The sequence below is a fragment of the Dermacentor andersoni genome, chromosome 10 (assembly GCF_023375885.2).
Source record: "Dermacentor andersoni chromosome 10, qqDerAnde1_hic_scaffold, whole genome shotgun sequence".
Lineage (NCBI taxonomy): Eukaryota > Metazoa > Arthropoda > Arachnida > Ixodida > Ixodidae > Dermacentor > Dermacentor andersoni.
This window is the reverse complement of record NC_092823.1, coordinates 59475890-59492599: the sequence shown is the minus strand read 5'-3', so window position 1 is coordinate 59492599 and position 16710 is coordinate 59475890. Positions and strand designations below refer to the sequence as shown.

General features: G+C 46.9%; 1 protein-coding gene across 1 annotated transcript; it reads left to right on the top strand.

The window, feature by feature from the left end:
- Positions 1 to 13586: 13586 nt before the first annotated feature.
- On the top strand, positions 13587 to 16013 carry LOC126534239 (piggyBac transposable element-derived protein 4-like). The gene is made up of 2 exons (XM_072284754.1): positions 13587 to 13854; positions 14068 to 16013. Exons 1-2 carry the CDS (start codon positions 13797 to 13799, stop codon positions 15843 to 15845), a joined length of 1836 nt encoding a protein of 611 aa, XP_072140855.1. The 5' UTR covers positions 13587 to 13796; the 3' UTR covers positions 15846 to 16013.
- Positions 16014 to 16710: the final 697 nt, after the last annotated feature.

Sequence of the window (16710 nt, the reverse complement as noted above, 5' to 3'; positions counted from 1 at the left end):
GCTATGGTGGCGAAATCATTAACAAAGCCGCGGAAGTAAGAGCAAAAGCCCACGAAACTTCCGACATCTTTTACGGACGGTGGAGCAGGGAACTGTTTCGCGGCGCGAATAACCTCTGGGTCCTCTCGGATGCCAGTCGCATTGACGACATGTCCAAGAGTAATCTGACGGAGGCCGAAGTTACATTTCCTCGAGTTGAGCTGTAGACCGGCCTTGCGAAAAACGGCACGTACAGTCAACCGCAAAAGTCTGCGGGACGCAGGATCTGCCAAGAAGCTGAATTCTCGCGAAGCGTGGCCACACAGCCTCGAATTAAATGCTCCAGCATGTAGTAGCCTTCACCACCTACACAATGAGTCATTGAATACGAAGTGTCATACGTTAACAGTGCAGGAATTCACATTTGAAGGAGGAACCGCATCCCGCAAACTTTTGCTGTTGACTGTACAGCTGAAAGGCGCTCAATGTGCGTGCAGAATGAGGGCGGGAACACAATAACATCATCTAGGCAGCAGAGACAAGTCGCCCACCTGAATCCTTGGAGTAATGAGTCCATCATAAGCTCAAAGGTAGCCGGAGCGTTGCATAGCTCAAAAGGCATAACTTTGACGTGGTAAAGACCATCAGGCATTATAAAGGCGGTCTTTTCACGATCTAGATCATGGGCAGCGATTTCACCATATCCGGACCGTAGCTCAATGGACAAAAATACTGTGCCCCATATAGGCAATCGAGGGCGTCATCGATACGAGGCAGTGGCAGACGTCCTTCTTCGTGATGCGGTTGAGTTTTTGCCCAGCACGACAGGTGACGCCCAGGGACTTGCCGATGGCTCAATGATCCCTTTCGCTAGCATCTTATCTACTTCCGTTTTGAAGATGCGACGCTCCGAAGCTGAAACTCTGTAGGGTCGCCGATGGATGGGTGGATTATCTCCTGTATGTATGCGATGTTTGACAAGTGACGTCTGGGCTAAGGGTCTGTTGTGTAGATCGAATGTATCCTTGTAGGAAAGCAATATAATGCAGATCTGTTCAGCCTCCGCGGGAATGAGATTCGGAGCGATCATTTTCCTAATGTCGCTGTCACAACAACTGGCAGACCGGAAGCTCTCACAGGAAGCGTCGACGGCAAAAGCCTCAACACAGCTAACTTCTAAAGCAGTGGTCGTAGCCAGGGTGATATCTTTAGATAGAATTTGCTTAGCCAGTGCTTAGCCAGCCCGCAGTTCAGCACAGGGAGATACGTGCGATTGTCTGTGACCCTCAGTATTGTATGCGTGACAGTAAGGTTGTGGGTGAGAACGATGGCTGTTATGGGAGCGGAGGTGTAGTCACCATCAGGAACTGGCGTAGAAGGTGACATTTCGGTCTATGGCAAGACCTCTGGTGGAACGTGAAGAAAAGCAGTCGGTCTTAGGCGAATTTCGTGTGGTGTCGGAGGAACGTCCAGTAGAGGCAGTTCAAGTTTCACAGTACTTGAGGAACAATCGATGAGCGCTGAATGGGCGGAGAGCAAGTCTAGGCCTAGTATGAGGTCATGGGGCATTGGTCAAGCACGGTGAAAGAGACGACCATATGGTGGTCGGAAATGCTGACACGTGCAGTACATATTCCGACCGCAGTCACCATGCTACCGTCAGCGATTCGTACGAACCGAGTTACGGCAGGCGTAACAATTTTCTTTAAATGACGGCGTAGGCGGCTGGTCATAATCGATATGTACGCTCTGGTATCTATGAGTGCTGTGGCGGGTGTGCCATCAACTTGGGCGTCAAGAGGGTTATGTCTCGTAAACAGCGTCAAAGGAGGATTTTGTGGCGAATCCGACATTGCAGCACCAGCTAGAGGTGTCGCATTGCCTGGTTTTCCTGCTGGGACGGTCCTGGGGAGGTCGGCGACGGCGAGTGGTGAAGCTGGGACGGACGTCGCTGGCGACGTTGAGGCGAGGGCGAGTGAGCATAGCGGCGAGTCGAGGTAGTGGCGTCGGGAGCGTCGTAGAAGCGACGGGGTGAAGAACTTCGGGGCCAGCTTGAATTCCAGAAGATGTTTCGAGTAGGGGACGGCCAAGGGATCCAGCAGTGACGGCAAACGTGACCGATTCGGCCGTAGCAGAAACAGATCGGCCTGTCGCCAGGTGCACGCCAATCCGATGGATTCCTGATAGCGTAGGGAAAACGGACACTGTGAGGTGGACTGCGATTGTACAGAGGCATGGGAGCAAGGCGGGTTTCAGGGCAACTCAAGGAGGAGGCGCTGGGAAGACCCACATTAGCGATTTCCTGGCGAACGACGGTCTGGATCAGAGATACCCTCTCAGCAGTGTTGTACCATGACGTCCGTTGAGGTGAGGCAGGAAACGCTGCTTCGAGTTCACGGCGTACAATTCGGGTCAGGTTTTCGCTTCGTGGTGGCGAGCTAGATTGTTCGGTGGTGTCGGTACATGAAGAGGTCACTGCAATATTTGGACTCCGCGTTTACTGATTGTATACAGGGCGACTCTTCGCCTGCTCGAAACGGCGGCATTCCTTCATGTTGGCGTCGACAGTCGATAAGTTCCTAAAGACCAGAAGGTTGAATGCGTCGTCCGCGATGCCTTTGATAATGTGTCCAACCTCGTCCGCCTCGGACGTGTCTAATTGATGACAGAGGGCTAGAACGTCCTGAATGTAGGAGAAATAGGACTCGGTAGCAGTTTGGGCAAGCGTGGCGAGTTGTTGCTTCGCTGTTAGTTGTCGACCGGTTGGATTGCCAAAAACGTCGGACAACTTTTCTTTGAACAAGTCCCAGCTGGTGAGCTCTTCCTCGTGTGTGTCAAACGCTCGCGGTTTTCCGCCGAGGTAGAACACGACATCGGCCAGCATTAGGGTCAAAAAAGTGTCGTTTCGGTGAGCGTCAAGCGCTAGTGCTAGGATATCTCGTAGACAAGGACGGTATACGGCCATATCCCCAAAGGATTTCTAGTGTTCGCAACTTTAAGCAGCCGAAGACAGTGAAAGACCTCCGAAATTTCCTGGGCCTTTGTTAATATTTTCGCAGGTTCATTAAAGACTTCGCGCAGCTTGCTTGTCCACTGACTGACCTGCTCCGCAAGGACACTCGCTATATAGGGTTCGCTCAGTGCGAGACTGCTTTCCAGCACCTGAAGTGTTTGCTAAACTTTGGGCCACTTCTCCGCCATTTAGATCCGGAGGTGTTCACGGAACGGAATACTGATGCAAGTGGTGTGCGCGTTGGTGCTGTGCTCGTCCACATCGCAACACGTCGTTGCGTACGCAAGTCGTACTTTGAGAATAGCAGAAAGCAATTATACTGTCAAGGAATTGGAATGTCTTGCTGTTGTTTTCGCCATCCACAAGTTCAGATCTTATTTGTATGGCCGCCATTTCAAGATTGTCACTGACCATCATTCTCTCTGTTGGCTTGTTGAACTGTGTGATGCAGCTGGGCGGTTGGCTCGGTGGGCCTTGGGTCCTCAAGAATACGACTTTTATGTTACTTATAAGAGCGGTTGGTGCCACACAGATGCGGACTACTTATCTCGTCTTCTCTCTCAGAGCGAGGGCACTGATGATGACGATTTCAACGACTATTTAACTACAATCTCATCAAACTTTCCTCACTTTGCCGTCTTCAAGAATGAATAACAGCGCGACCCTTCACTTAAGGAGATTATTGATGCGACCTACAGATCTGAACGGGCTACGCCATTTGTGATTCGTGACGGTCTGCTTTTAGCCGCATAGTGAACTAGCCATGGATGTGGTTGATAATTGTGGAGGCTGTTCGACGCGGCGTTACTGCATTCCGGTTGCAGAGTTCTACTTTAGTCTTTAGATTTGTCCTGTTACTCTTCCTTTCCTCTTTCCTTCTTCCTCCCCTCCTTCCTATTTTACATTTCTGTGTTGCTGTCACCTCCCTTCAGAAGAGTAGGCAGGCGTTGTGTCCCTTCCGGTGGCAGTTGCCAGCCTGCTCCTCGCTTTCCCTTTCCTGTTAACTGTGTACATGTATATGTGTTCTAAAACAAATAATAATAATAGCACAAGAATTATACTAACAATGGTGCTCCTCTGCTGCTGGTAGTCCAAAAATACCTTCGCCATGCTGTACTTCGGGCCATGCACGACGACCTTACCTCCGGTCAGCTTGGATTCGCTCGAACACTCTACCACCTCCGACAACGTTTCTATAGGCCTCAATCGTGGAAGACAGCCAAGCAGTATGTCGCCAGCTGTGATGTCTGCCAACGACACAAACAACTGACTACAGCTCCTTCAGGAACTCTGCAATCAGTTAGAGCGCTGACTTCGCCTTTTCAGAAAGTGGGTATATATTTACTTGGTCCCTTCCCCAAATCTCCAACTGGCTGCCGCTGGATAATCGTGTATGTGGATTATTTAACACGTTATGCAGAAACAATGACACTTGTCTCAGCTATAGCATCTGATGTTTCAGTGTTTCTTCTGCATTCGATTATCCTAAGCCACAGAGCTCCTCGTGTAGTAATAAGTGATTGCGGCCGGCAGTTCACAGCTGACGTCGTGGAAGAGTCACTACTACTTTGTGGAACTCAATATCGTCATCCCACGCCTTACCATCCGTAAACCAATGGTCCAACCGAGCGCACCAATCATACCCTCGTCAACATGCTTTCAATGTATGCCTAGGCGGATGGTAAGAACTGGGATGCCGTATTAGCGTTCATCACGTGTGCCTTCAGCACAGCCAAGCATGAAGTCACAGCTTATGCACCTTTTTTTCTCCTCTACGTTCGCAATCCTCAAAATTTTCTCGTCATCATACTGCCTTTTTCACCTCACGATGATGCTTTGGTCACGCAGATATTGTGTCGTGCCGAAGAAGCACGTCGACTTGCCCGGCTCAGAAGCCTATCGTCGCATGTTGATACTAAGGGTCGCTACCACTTACAACATCTGCCGATCAGATTCGCCACCGGTGACCTCGTGTGGCTGTGGACATCGGTTCGGAATAGGGTACTTTGCGAAAAGTTTCTCTCCAAGTATTCGAGCCCGTTCGTCATTCTCAATGCTTGAATGAAGTCACCTGTATCATCGCTAAAGTGACGGCTGATAACTGCTGTTCACACAAGACCCAAGTTGTGGATGTCGCACGATTGAAACCATACCATGAACGCGCACTCGGACTCGCTCGGTGAGCTTTGTCTGCCCCGGAGGAAAATACAACGCCCCATCGGAGTAGCGTGTAAGAGAAAGAGGAAGGCACGCAAGGTTTTTGGCTGATCGGCTGCTTCAGACCGTTTCATATCTTCTCTACCCTTTTCACTGTAACTAAATCCATCCTGCATCCGTAACAATATTGCGCAGCTGAGTCGAACTCTAATTAAGTGCATCGAATGAGAACGATACCGTTCTTTAAGAAAAAAAGATAAACGATGAAATTATACTTGGAAAAAATCTGCGCATCCCACGCACTGTGGAAATGGATGTAAGCGAAGCTTTGTATGCTCTTTGCTTTGATTGTCGATAATTAGCGGTGATGTTGGAGGCGAATGTGTAATTGCTTCGGAGTTTAGTCCAATACGACAGTGGTGAGTTGATGTTAAATGTCACCATGCGTGCACCACTGCTGTTTGTCTGCGTAGATTATGGTACACACAGGGAGACAAGTTTGCTTGAGGCGTTGTTTATTGTGAAGACACTCCTGTTCTGCGTGACGATTCTTTTGTGGCCTGGGTGTCGTCGCCGCTTAGTGCACGCTAGGGAGCCATTTATCTGGTTTACGTGCTCCTTCTGCATACTTTGCCAGCACGCAGCTGAGACGCCAGCTCTAAGCGCTCTCTTCAGGCTATAGACGATCGTAATGTTTACTCTATCACAGCCCAGAACTTGCATTTTTGTCGCATAGGAAAGCAAGCGCAGCACATGCCATACGCACAAACTGAGAAACGCTGCCGCGGCGGCGCCGGACAGGATGGATGGATGCTATGAGCGTCCCCTTTGAAACGGAGCGGTGGCTTGCGTGATAAAGCTCTTGCTAATATAATGCCTAGTATGCTACCTAGGTAAAAAAGGAAAAAAAAGGAAAAAAAAGCGCACGATGAATTCCCATAACCAAATCTTTTGACCCCCTATTGCGAACCCTGTGTGTACATCTCCGTTTTTTGTTGTTTCCCTGCTTTTATTCCACCGATCTTCCAATCGACACTTACTAATCACTATTGCGGACATGTTTACTTTCCCCCTGCTCTAGCTGAGCCCAAGGTCTCCCAGGAGCATAGTGGCGCGTACATCGACCGCTGGGCAGATATCTTCACATTCTAATAAAAGATGCTCCATCGATTCCCTAGCTTTACTACGGCAAGCATATGCTTCTTCTTCATTCTTATATCTCGCGTTATAGTTCTAAGGCATCCTGATCTCGCTTCGAAAAGTAATGAGCTTTTCTCTGAGTTATAATAAATTGTTGCTTTCCTGATTTCGTTTTTTCCTCTTAAGTATTTACTCTTCCTTCCATGAGTAAATACTTATTTCAATACCGTATTTCAAAATACGGTATTTTCAAGAAAAATCTCTCTCAAAAGCTGTAGGCAATCGTCACCTAAGCCTTCCCCTTCCAGAATATCCCACAAAATGTTGTGGATATCAAACGCTCCTATAATGTCTAAAAAGGCCACATATAATTGTCTGCTTTCTACTTTTGATATTTCAATACACTGAGTAAGAACAAAAAGGTTATCATCCAAGCGCCTGCCTATTCTGAAGCCATTCTGAAGTTCTCCCAAAATGCCATTATTCTCTGCCCATTCTTGCAGCTTTAATTTGATTGCCTGCATTGCTAGCCTGTATATTACCGATGTAATGGTCAACGGTCTATACGACTGAATTCTATCTTTCACCTCCTTACCTTTATAAATTAAACGCATTGTACTTTGTCACCAACTGTCTGGTATTCATCCATCTTTTATAGTTTCTCCACTGCTTTCACCAGCGCTTCCTTACTTCTTGGTCCTAGTTCATTAATCAGCCTAACGGGAACCTCGTCTAGCCCTGTGGCTGTGCGCTTAGGAATTTTCTCTTCGGCTTTTTCTCGGGTGAAATTTGTCAGCCCCAGCTCTTTTTCCATCTGGTTTTCTTTCATGCTCTTTTTCTTGTTCAAATAAAACCTTGTCATTGCCTTGGAAAGATTTGGCTGTAATTTATTGCCGCTTCTTCTTCCAGTCTGTTTTCATCTTCGTCTAGGATATGTTGTATTGTTGTTGACATCCTGCCTAAAACTTTTATGTGGTTCCAAAATATTCTAGGTGCAGCCTTCTTTTTATCACGTGTTTCTGAGAACCAACGTTCACTTTCACCTTCTATCTTTGCTTGCACCAGTATTTGAACCATAGACTTTTGCTCCCGGTATATTTCCCATTTACTGGCCACTTTGTCCCTGCGGCAACTGCGTCTTCTTTGCCTGTCCGTGTTCTCGGGATGCTTTCTGTCATTCGGCGGTCTTTTCTCGTATCTCCCTGTTACACGAGCTTTTCGGTTTCGTTTATCCTTTCCAATGAATGAATGAATGTTTGGTTTTTATTGGCGCAAGGGCCAGTAATGGCCAAAGAGCGCCAAGCCAGTGTTGATGAATTCGCAATGTAGTTATGAGTTCAATGAGCTTGATGTGACGTGGCTGTAAAGGGGCCTTAAAGATAGTCGCTCTAGAGTGCGTAAAATCTATGTGTTATAAGATTATGTCGATGATAATGACATGTTCAATGAGAAATAAAGTGCGTCGTGAGAGAATGATGCATTATAAAAGATCTGTGAGATGGTAAAATCTGCCTCGCCAGAGCCCTTGAAACACAAGGGCCTGGGGGCATGTGCTATACAGTATGACTTCACAGCGGCATCGTCTCAAGAGAGGAAGCGCTACGAATGTATGGGACTAATAACGTGTAGGACAACATCTCTGAGGAAACCTAGGACAGTGTTTGTATCAAAAAGCGGTTCTGGACCGAGAAACATTACTGGGTGAAGGGGAATGTGCTGCCGGTATGCCAAAGGAAAATGTCTCCTTCTCTCAGATTCGGCTTTCCGACACTCCAGGAGAACGTGGAGCACGGTGAGCCTCTCCCCGCATCTGCCACATGTTGGAGGGTCATTTCCGGTGAGTAAAAAGTTATGGGTGCCAAATGTGTGTCCTATTCTAAGACGACAAAATAGGACATCTGTGCGCCGTGATTTTATTGCAGAAGGCCAGAACCTTAATTGTGGCTTTATTACGTGCAGCTTATTATTTGTTTCCCTGTCCCACAAGCGTTGCCAGTAGTTTCGCAGTTTCCTGCGCAAGAAGGGCCTCAGATCTGTGACAGGGACTGCAGCAGTAGGATGAGCAGAATACGATGCAATTGATGTGGCCATCTGGTCCGCCAGAACGTTACCTCCGATGCCCCTATGACCCGGCACCCAGCATATGATGACATGCTGGTTACATATATATGATTTACATAGGACGGAATATAGTTCATTGATTACTGGATTTTTGTGCTTACAAAATGACATCAAAGCCTTCACAGCGCTTAGGGAGTCCGTATATATAACAGATTTTTTGAGATTTGTTCTCCTTATATGCTTTACAGCCGACAGTAGTGCATAGGCCTCAGCCGTAAAGATGCTTGCTTCCGGATGCAGTACATCGGATTCCGAAAAGCATGGGCCGACGGCTGCATAGGACACCCCCTCGCGTGACTTCGATGCGTCTGTGTAGAACTCCGTGCAAGAGTGTTTGTATTGGAGTTCCCGGAAATGCATTTGTATTTCAATCTCTGGAGCGTGTTTTGTAACTTGCATAAAAGATATATCGCATTGTATCATCTGCCACTCCCAAGGAGGTAGCAGCTTAGCTGGAGGCATTAGGCAATGTCTGAGTGGGACATCCATTTCAGCGCTAAGCTCCCTCACACGAAGTGAGAAGGGCTGTCTTACAGAGGGACAATTACGGAAGAGTGTATCATATGTCATATCGTTAAGGGTATTAAAACACGGATGTTCAGGATTAGAGTGGACTTTCAGGAAATATGTTTGGCTGATGTATGTTCTCTGGAGATGGAGTGACCACTCATTTAAATCGACATACAAACTTTCATTGGGACTTGTTCTGAAAGCGCCAGTGGCCAGTCTAATTCCTAAATGGTGAACCGGATCTAGCATCTTTAGCGCGCTCGGGGCTGCAGAGTGATAAATCACGGCACCGTAGTCCAATCGTGATCGAATGAGGCTTTTGTGAAGATTCATCAAACATTTTCTGTCGCTGCCCCATGCTGTATGGGATAAAATTTTCAGTAAGTTCATTGTTTTTAAGCATTTCACCTTGAGATATTTTATGTGTGGAATAAATGTTAGTCTAGAGTCAAGTATGACACCTAGGAACTTGTGCTCTTTGTTCACAGGGATTTGCTGGCCATACATTTGGATATCGGGATCTGCAACGAGGCCTCTCTTTCTTGTGAAAAGCACGCAAGAACTTTTGTTCGGGTTCACTTTAAATCCATTTTCGTCTGCCCATTTAGATACTTTGTTCAAGCCCTGTTGTACTTGCCTCTCATACACTGCAAGGTTGCAGGATTTGAAACCTATTTGTATATCATCTACGTAAACAGAATAAAAAATGGCTGGCGGTAATGAAGCACGGAGGGTGTTCATTTTGACGATAAAGAGTGTGCAGCTAAGCACACCTCCTTGAGGTACACCATTTTCTTGTATAAAAGGTCGCGACAATACATTGCCGACTTTCACGCGGAAGGTACGTTTCGACAGATAGCTTTCTATAATGTTTAGCATATTTCCGCGGATGCCCATCCCCGACAAGTCTCGTAAGATCCCGTATCGCCACGTCGTGTCGTACGCCTTCTCCATATCGAGGAATATCGATAAGAAGAACTGTTTATGTACAAATGCGTCGCGGATATTTGCTTCAATGCGTACAAGATGATCAGTCGTGGACCGCCCTTCTCTAAAACCACACTGGTAGGCATCAAGCATATTATGCAGTTCAAGGAAATGTATTAGTCTACGATTAATCATTTTTTCGAATAGCTTACAAAGACAACTTGTAAGAGCTATCGGGCGATAACTTGCCACCAAGGAAGGGTCTTTGTCCAGCTTCAAGACGGGAATAACAATAGCCTCCTTCCATGAGGATGGGAGGTATCCGGCAGCCCAGATGGAGTTAAAAAGTGCCAGGAGTGTCATTTGTGTGTCTTCGTGTAAGTTCTTAATCATGTCATAGATGATTCTATCAGCTCCCGGAGCAGAGCTTCTACATGTGCTCAATGCAGCTTTAAGCTCGGCAATGTTAAAAGGACGGTTATAAGGTTCATCCGGACGGCATTTACGATCAAGTGTCTTATGTTCAGCTAAGTGTTTATATTTAAGGAATGATTTTGTGTAATGTGTGGAGCTTGATACATGTTCGAAGTGTTCGCCCAGAGCGTTCGCCTGGTCCTCCAAGGTAGTCCCTTGGTCGTCCACTAAGGGCAGAGGGTGGATTTGTTGCCCCTTTATCTTTCTTACACCATTCCAAACTTTAGATTCTTGAGTGTAGGATGTGATGCCCGAGAGAAACCTCTCCCAGCTAGCTCTCCTTGCCTGTCTCCGCGTGCGCCTCCCTTGTGACTTTGCCAGTTTAAATTGAATAAGGTTTTCTGCAGTCGGGGAGCGACGCAGCAAACCCCACGCTTTGTTTTGCTTCTTTCGTCCCAGTCTGCACTCTTCATTCCACCAGGGTACCCGTCTTTTACAAGAAAGACCTTGTGTTTGGGGAATGAACTTTTCAGCTGCGTTGAATATAAAAGAAGTAAAATATGCTACAGCATTGTCTATGTTAAAATCAGTGATAAAATCTCGTGATAAGTAAGTTGCCTTCTTAAAATCATTCCATTCGGCGGAGGCTAGTTTCCACCGGGGTGTATGTAGGGGACATTCATGTTGAGGCATTGAATTTAACATTACAGGAAAGTGGTCACTTCCATATGGATTTTTTATTACATGCCATTGCAAGTCCGGGAAAATTGAAGCCGAGCCAATAGACAGGCCTATTGATGAATATGTATTGTTATGGATATTATAATAAGTTGGCTCCTTCTTGTTGAAGAGGCATGCACCGGAGTTCACAAGAAAATCTTCAATGAAACGGCCTCTCGCGTCACATCGCGAGTCTCCCCACATGGTGTGGTGTGCATTAAAATCGCCTGCGAGTATGTAAGGGTCCGGAAGCTGATCGATTAGGTTATAAAAATCACTTTTTTCCATATGAAAATTGGGGGGTATGTATAAGCATCATACAGTGATCAATTTATTAAAAAGAATTGTCCGAATTGACACTGCCTCAAGGGGCGTCTGAAGGGCGACCTGGTGACAGGCTACGGACTTGTCTACAACTATTGCAACACCGCCAGACGAGGTATTCGCCTCGTTGCGGTCTTTACGGTAGATGGCGTACTGACAAAGAAAGTTTGTTTGTGTGGATTTAAGATGTGTCTCCTGAACACACAGCACCTTTGGGTTATGTTTGTGTAAGAGTTCTTTAATGTCATCGAGGTTGTGGATAAGACCTCTAACGTTCCAGTGTATTATTTGTGTAGCCATATTGTTCGTGTTCTTATGCTGTGTGTCAAGAGGAGTTTAGAGAGAAGACTTACGGAGGCGTTTCAGGCCCCGTGATTATGGTACGGGTTCTGTCTTTTTTGGAGCGGTCGCGAGACTCGCGCTGCTCCCGAGGCGCTGGATGCGCCTTCTGGCTCGGGGTTGTGTCCATCGACTCCTGGGAGCCGCTGGACTTCCGCTCACTAGAGCGGGGTGTTTTCAGGGTAGGCCTTGCCTCGAAAAGCAGAGCCTTGGAGGCCACCAACCCAGAGGTCGATGGGCCCTCCTTTAGAGACGGCGCAGTAGCGCTCGCTACTGTCGCCTGGGGGGCTGAGGACACTGCCGTGGCCACACTCTTTGTGGGCCGGGCGGATGCCCCAGTCTGCTGCGGTGCTGCCCCCCTACGCGCCGCACCAGCATACCCTGCAGTATGGAGGAAAGAAATACGCTTTCGCGCTTCTTGAAAAGAAATGTTCTCCTTGATCTTTAATGTGATTATTCCCTTTTCCTTCTTCCTAAAAGGACATGACCGAGAGTATGCAGGGTGGTCACCCTCGCAGTTTGCGCAGCGGTGTGCATTGGTACAATTATCGGCAGGGTGTTCGTTTGAAGCGCACTTTGCACATGTGGTACGGCCCCGGCAGCTCTGAGAGCCGTGACCAAATCGCTGGCACTTAAAGCAGCGGCGCGGGTTCGGAATGTAGGGCCTTAGTTTTATTTTCATATAGCCTGTTTCAATGTACTCTGGTAAAGTGCTTGTGCAGAATGTCAAAATTATGTGTTTAGTGGGGATCTCTTTGTCATCCCGCCTGATCTTTATTCTTTGGACATTTGTCACGTGCTGTTCCTTCCAGCCTTCAAGCAGCTCGGTTTCACTCAAATCAAGGAGATCTTGTTCAGATACGACTCCGCGTGTGCTGTTCAAAGAGCGATGCGGATTTATCGAGACGGGGGTACTATTAATTTCAACAAGTCCAGATAGATTCTCGTACTGTTTCTTGTCACTAACTTCGAGCAACAGATCGCCGCTGGCCATTTTCGTGACCTTGTAGCCGGGACCTAGTTTCTCAGTAAGAGACTTTGCGACAACAAATGGTGATAGGGTTCGAGCTGTTTTATCAGGGTTTCCACAACTTAAGACATGGTACTTTGGATAAATTTCTTTGGTCTGGCCAAAAAGTTTCAGGGAGTCATCGGTGCGCCCTCTCTTGGAAAGAGGGCGATCAGGGACTCGGGGGAATGATGAAAAAGCCATCAAAATAAATATCACTTCGGTAGCTATGCCAGCCGCCCACCACCGAGCCCAACAAGGGGACGCTACGAAGCCCAAAAGCTACGAAGACGCCAGCTGTACATAGTCACTATAACCCGATATACGATACCCCAGGTTGGATAACTACACCAGGTTAACCCTCGCCACCTGGAAGTCTGGAAGTAAGAAGAAGCGAAGAGAAGACAGGAAAGATTGAAAGTGAGAGAGAAAGACGAAGATTGAAGAGAAGGACAGGAAAAGGTGACTGCCGATTTCCTCCAGGTGGGTCAGCCTGGAGGTGCCGTCTATGTGAAGCCGAGGCCGAAGAGGTGTGTTGCATCCGCCGGGGGGCCTTAAAGGTCCAAACACCCAGCATCGGCTCAACCGCCAGGATCCCCTTTTCCCCAGACACGGCTAAGCCGCGCACGGCTACACGCGGGAGGGTCCAACCCTCGTGTGCTCGGGTACGTGGTGTCGCAACACACCAAACGCCTGCTGACGCAGACGCCCCTGCGGGGATCCTTTCCAATGAACACGTAGTTTCTCTTTCCGTATTTCTGTCATTATAACAGTTGGAACTTCACTATATTCCCACTCTTTCTTTGGCCAGTTGCAAAGTTCTTCCTCGACTCTTGTGACTATATTCGTTATTTGTTCAGCGTTCAAATTCGGACTGGCCATTTTGCACCCCTTGCTGTCTTTCCCAATTACGTATCCCATTTTCGAAATGTGCTTAACCCTTTGTGGGACAGTGGGACACATACGTCCCACATAGTGCTCCACTCTAAAGGGCTCGTACGAAGCAGAAGGAAACCGGAATCATTCTTGTGATGTGCTACCACCTATTGAGAGGTTTCAGTACTTCTTTTAAATATAGTTTCAGCAGCCTCCACTAGATGAGGCAGTGAGTCCAGAACTTGAAACTTCGTTCTTTTTTTTCTGATGCATTGGAAGTTTTCGACTATATGCGATCCGGCAGAAAAGAAAATCAACATGCCTGGTAAGTAATTCCTTTTTTCTGCATTCAGAGAAACAACCCTGGATTAAAATCAGCTCTTGTTTCTGAGATTTGAGCTTACATATAATGAGATAAATGCAAATTTTCAATACCATGCTGAAAAAAGTTGCACATTTTGCTAAGCCTAATGGCAGAATTTTGAGCGGTAATTTTCGAATTATTTGATCTAGAACTTGTCGTTGCTTTCTAATGCAGGCAAGCGATTTCTATCACAAGAAGAAGCTCTCGAGCTCTATTTTAGCATATCGGACGATCCGGACTCCAATGATTCGGATGGGGAAAGCACAGACGAGAATGTCATTCCCGAGCTTGCGCCTCATTGTACAGATGAGGATGCCAGTGCAGATGAAATGGCTGCGTCAACGAGCAGACAGGCAAAACGCAAGGCAACCTATACAAAAAAGAAAACAAAGAGGCGGAAAAGATCGCTAGACCTGTGCGACAACATCGTGGAAAATGAGGAAGAAACGCCGGGCACATGGGGTTGTGACGAGCCAGACCATGTTCTGCAAGTCCCAAAAACATGGGATCCTGAGATGTCACAAAAGTTGCCATCCAAACCGATTGAAGCTTTTTCACTCTACTTCGACGACGAAGTAATGCAGCTCCTTGTAGAGGAAACAAACCGCTTTGCAGAACAGAAAAACCGGCGAAAATGGAAAACGATCACGTTAGATGAGCTTCGGGCTTTCTTCGGCATTCTGATTCTCATGAGTGTAAACCCGAGACATCAGCTGTACCTTTACTGGAGCAGCGATAACTTTTTCAATGCACCAGAAATCTCAAAAGTCATGTCGTTCAAGCGATTCCAATCCATCATGAATTGCCTGCATTTGAGTGACAACACGAAAGAAAAAAAAAGAGGCGAAGATGGATATGACCGGCTGGCAAGAGTACGCCCTCTCATCGATGCTCTGAACAAACGTTTTCAGAAAGAGTACACGCCATCGGCTCATCAAGCTATAGATGAGAGTATGATCCTATTCAAAGGAAGATCGTCTCTGAAGCAATACATGCCAATGAAGCCCATCAAACGCGGCTACAAGGTGTGGTGCCGGGCCGATTCAGAAACCGGCTACCTGATTGCGTTTCAGGTGTATGAAGGAAAAAATGCGAAGCGTCCTGCCAACCAAGCACTTGGAGAGTACGTCGTATTGTCTCTGGTAGAAGGCGTTGAGCCTGGCACGCAACTCTACTTTGACAATTTCTTCACTTCCACTCGCCTCATGGAGGACCTTGCACAGAAAGGAATTCTTGCTGTTGGTACAGTCCGGACAAACAGGAAGGATCTGCCTGATGAATTGAAAATGGACAACAAACTCCAGAGAGGAGAATATATCTGGCGATCAAAAGGAAGCATTGTTGCATATCAGTGGCGTGACACAAAAAATGTGCATGCTTTATCGAATTTTCACCACCCAAAGGACACAGAAGAAGTTGTCCGCAAGCTTGCAAATGGGTCTTCGGTTTCCGTCCAGTGTCCAAAGGCTATATCCGACTACAACACTTGGATGGGAGGAGTCGACAAATTCGACCAAAAGCGCAATGCATACCGAGCTGACAGGAGGTCCAAAAAGTCCTGGTACAGAATATTTTATTTCTTGCTCGATGCAGCCATCGTCAACGCGTTCATTCAAGTAAATGCTGTGAATCCAATGACCTACTTATGGTTTCGATTGGTTCTTGGACGGGAACTCATCAATGGCCAGACATTCAGAACCACCGGCAGCAGGAAGCCGTTCAGAATGAACAAGGAGGGTAGAAAAAATGGCCACAAAATGGTTGGCGTATCGGATGAAGTTCGGTTCATGGGAAGAGAGCACAACCCTGTGAAAGTGGAAAATAGGCGCAGATGCCGTTGGTGTTCCACGAGGGGGAAAGAAGTGCGAACAAGTTTCTTGTGCAAGGCATGCTCAGTCCCGCTTTGTGTGACCTGTTTTGGACCATTCCATGAAGTGGTTAGTCAGAACTAACCTAGTGTGGCACCCGTGTAGGTCAATGGGATAAATACGTCCCACATTTCATTTTCCCATTTAGTGTCAATGGGACAAATGCGTCCCACATTTTTTTCTTTAACTATACATAATAAAACTGTGAAATTTGTTTAGAATCATTTCTGTACACCTCATTTTCAAGTGTAATAAAAATTTTTTTATAATTCTTGCAAAAAATATATGTTGTCCCACAAAGGGTTAATGTCACACACTTTACTGCTATACCCTTCCTCGTCAATGACCATTTCTCTCAACTTATTATGAATTCCTTCTGTCATCAGACAGTAATCAATGGTCGATTGCCGGTTTCCCGCTCCCGGCGTCATCTGCCCTTCACACTTAGGCCCTGTATTCACGATAACGAGGTTGTGTTGCTCACAAAGGTCTAGCATTGACTTCCCGTTGTTGTCGATATAGCCATCTAAAAGGAGGGGTGGAAGGAGGAAAGCAGAAGGCAGGGAGGTTAGCCAGAATAAATATAGTCATCTAGATCATGTAGGTGGGCATTCATGTCACTTATTAGGATAATTTCGGGATGGGTGCATGGATTCATGGATGTTATGAGCGTCCCCTTTGGAACGGGGCGGTGGGTTGCGCCACCAAGCTCTTGCTATTATACTGCCTGATGTCCTACCTAGGTTAAACAATGAAAAAACAAAAAGAAAACACTATGAACTATCACGCACTAATTTTCTGATCCCCTATTGCGAACTGTGCTTTCGTACGTCTCCGTCTTTTGTCGTTTCCCTACTTTTCTTCCACCAATCCTCCAATCGCCTCTTACTAATGCCTATTGCGGACATGTTTGCTTTACCACTACTCCCGCTGAGCCCAAGGGCTTCAA

Bases quoted from the DNA above. Each gene is read 5' to 3' on its own strand.
- LOC126534239 (XM_072284754.1), top strand. From the start codon at position 13,797: ATGCATTGGAAGTTTTCGACTATATGCGATCCGGCAGAAAAGAAAATC. The intron at 13,855-14,067 runs GTAAGTAATTCC...TTTCTAATGCAG, and splicing joins AAAGAAAATCAACATGCCTG to GCAAGCGATTTCTATCACAA.